The sequence below is a fragment of the Fomitiporia mediterranea genome (assembly GCF_000271605.1).
Source record: "Fomitiporia mediterranea MF3/22 unplaced genomic scaffold FOMMEscaffold_444, whole genome shotgun sequence".
Taxonomy (NCBI): Eukaryota; Fungi; Basidiomycota; class Agaricomycetes; order Hymenochaetales; family Hymenochaetaceae; genus Fomitiporia; species Fomitiporia mediterranea.
Genome location: NW_006760829.1, coordinates 1 through 3,400, shown reverse-complemented (window position 1 = coordinate 3,400; position 3,400 = coordinate 1). Strand labels below are relative to the sequence as shown.

Sequence of the window (3,400 nt, the reverse complement as noted above, 5' to 3'; positions counted from 1 at the left end):
CTAAATAGCTTTTCGTATGTATGCGACTAGTACTAGTAGACGCGCTTTGATGCACAATGTGCACCGTGGATTTATACGGCCCCGAGCCGCAGGGACTAAGGGAGGGAGTGAGCTAACGAAGTTCGAAAACAACGTTTTAGTGCGTTGGAGTTATAGTAACGTTGACGTGGAGTTGAATGGAATTCCGCTTGCTGAATGTGAGTGGATGATGATTCAATGTGATTCAATGATTCCATGTGTTTTGAGCAGCTTTCTTCTTTTCTCCGCGAGTGACACAGGAATAATGAATTGAATTGAATTGAATTGAATAGAAAGTGAATATGTTTCGTTTTCTTTTTCGAAACAGAGCAGGCGTGAGACTAAGAATCAGATGACATGTCGCACGGATGGCTTGTGTTGAGTTGAGAGACACAAAAGAAACGAAAAATGAATTGAGGAAAGAGACTGGCTGGGGCGAGACGTGGCAAGGTCTGGCCGAGATCAGTCGCGGTGGAGCATCCGAACAACAACAACAACCCCCGCGCGTCATCCATTGGAGCATCTCTCATAACCCATGTGCTCACCGCGCGTCAAACACGCTTTCGGAATTTAGGATGCTGTATATACGAAGCCCTATCTCCTCAGATCACGTTTCATTTACATGCTCATCGCGGGTTTACGCGATAGGGAGGTGGATATCCGTTTGTTGTTGTTATTGAACGGATCATCCCGTCCTTACGGCAATGCATCCCGCTAAATATCGAAATATAATTGCTTGCAAGGAATGTCGTTCTAGGCCTCATCGCCTCAACAACGTAAAGGACAAATAATTCACGGGCTACGGTATCGACGCGCAATTAGAAAATTTCTGGCCTCCGTATCTTTCGCAACAAACCGTTCCATCCACCAATCAATACTGCTCACAAGCTGTGCTGACGTTCTAGAGCTTTCATCGCCTCAACTCACATAAAATTACAAATATATATATGTATACTTGCGGTTACGATACCGATATACAATTAGGAAAACTTTTGCTTCCGTATCCTTCGTAACGAAGCATTCCACCAACCAATATTAACCGCAGTGAATATATAGTACAGTAAAATATGTCATAATGCATCAATTTATAATGCATATTTGGCATAATGCATTAAGATTTCCCGTAACAAAATTGAGTCTACCTGCTAAAATTGTATGTAATAATGCATAAAGCACATAATGCATTGGATTCAGTCTTCTCCCGATGTCATGCGTTATGACATATTTTACTGTATAATATACACGGTTTTGGATCTCATCACAACAACAATATCACATACAAATTACTTGCGGTTGCAATACAGGCATGCAATTAGACAGACAAACTATTTGCTTCTGTACGTATGGTTCGCATCAAAGCATTCCACCCATCAATAATAACCACAGCCTGTCCACAGTGAACAGTGTTCTGGACCTTACTGCCTCAACTACATAAAATACAAACATACTTGCAGTCACGGTACCAGCGTGCTAAATTAGATAGACAAACTACTTGCTTCTGTATGTATAGTTTGCATCAAAGCTCTCCACCAATCAATATTCCCTCACAGTAAATAAATAGTGTTCTGTATCCCACTGTCTCAACAATATCAAATACAAATTACTTGCAGACTACTGCACCAGCATCTCTTCAATAGGCAGGGCAAGTTGCATTACTAATTACAGTAGTGAGTATTAAGTAAGTAGTTCAGTCATGTGAAATTGCCGAACTTTGTCTTAGATCTCAACCGACGCACCTCTACTCAACCACCACTACCACTCTGTAGTAGGACAACTTGGATATTAGTGAGGTGAGTAACTGGGCTTTCCCTCGTATGCTGCAGGCATACAGTGTTACAGAGCTTCTAGGTTCACACTACAGAGCTGTTAAATATCCTTTCTCCTTCCCTGGACATTACATATCCAAATATGGATCAATCTCAAACACTTAAGCTGGCATACGAGTAATTATTCAGTTTCTTAAAAAAACATGTAGACAACTGAAGATGAATGTCTAGGCGTCAACTTCAAATTGCTCGTTCTCATAATTACCGTTGTGCAAATGTAACTACAGCACGAGAGCGTCATAGACTCATGGAACTGCCGCTGGAGGGGTTCCAGCTGCTCCCAGATGACGTACGTTTCCCAGAGACAATATACGAGATATTCGAGTTTTCAGGTAATTCCTGTTTCTACAGCATTTGTGTTTGTTGCTTTTGAAGTCTGAGCTTCTGTGTTATCTAGAGGATCGAGCAAGGAGATTTTTGGAGGCATATGGATATCCTGTCGAAGAGGAGATTGAATTGTATATATTGAGGGCTCGCGTATTTGTTTTCGTCATAATCGGACTTGAGCCTGAAATGGCAGGGTGATGCAACAGAGTTGCATGCCTGCATTCTTGTCTCCAATAATTGTATATAACACAGTCTGTAGCACCATTGTTCCAGTTTATATTACTTTGAAGATTGAATGCATATTATGTTTTTTGCACTTGTCTTGTGTGCATGGTTACTGACTACTCTTAATTGTTGCTGTGATATAGTAATCAGTTGTATATATAGCTCTCACCATTTTACTGCACCAACTAATATTGTAAAGCAAGCATGATTACAGACAGGAAATAATAATACTGATCAAAACATGGATGCAACCTGACAATCTAATGTGAGTATTTTCTGTCTGGTTGTTATGACCAAAATCAGACAAAAATGGTCTACTTTTAAGGCTTATATCTTTGAAGCTACTAATCCAAGTTGCCCAAATGGTCTTATTCTACTCATGTAGGAGCATTTTTTCTGCTGGTTTGTGTTATAGTATATATGCAACTAATTGAAAGATGGGAAACACCTATTTCAACATTTTTGTCTGCCTTCACACAATTTTCACACAATTTTTATAAAACATAGGACACTATATTTCTTGGATAATTGTCTATAGAATACAATTCACAAATCTAAAATTGAATGTCTTGTGCTTGAGTTATGGATTTTTTAGAGTGTTGCATTATGTTTGACACACATTGTAATTTTTGTAAATGCTGTTTACAAATCTATTTTGATCCTGACCAGTGTCAGCCTGTTAAATATGCATCACACTGTTGCTGCCACAGGCCACACTGATTAGTGCTCCACACATAGTATATACACTTACACACATAAAATTTCCCACATATACACATACACATGTATAATTACAGGTGTAAACTGGGTCAGCAGGACCCATATACAATACACTACTTCTGTATACAGTGTATACAGTGTATACACTGTGCCAAATATAACAAGATACTTTACATTAAAATAGCTCATAAAAGTACACTATCATCTTTCAAAACAAATGCTTGATATTACTGAGCTAAGAAAATGTATTGTAGTACTGTTTACACACAGAAATAAGACAGTTG

The 3,400-nt window shown here is 39.0% G+C and overlaps 1 protein-coding gene across 1 annotated transcript; it reads left to right on the top strand.

The window, feature by feature from the left end:
- Positions 1–1,926: 1,926 nt before the first annotated feature.
- Positions 1,927–2,369, top strand: FOMMEDRAFT_163244 (uncharacterized protein; the record flags this gene model as incomplete). The annotated part of the gene is made up of 3 exons (XM_007272214.1): positions 1,927–1,961; positions 2,016–2,176; positions 2,242–2,369. 3 exons carry the CDS (start codon positions 1,927–1,929, stop codon positions 2,367–2,369), a joined length of 324 nt encoding a protein of 107 aa, XP_007272276.1.
- Positions 2,370–3,400: the final 1,031 nt, after the last annotated feature.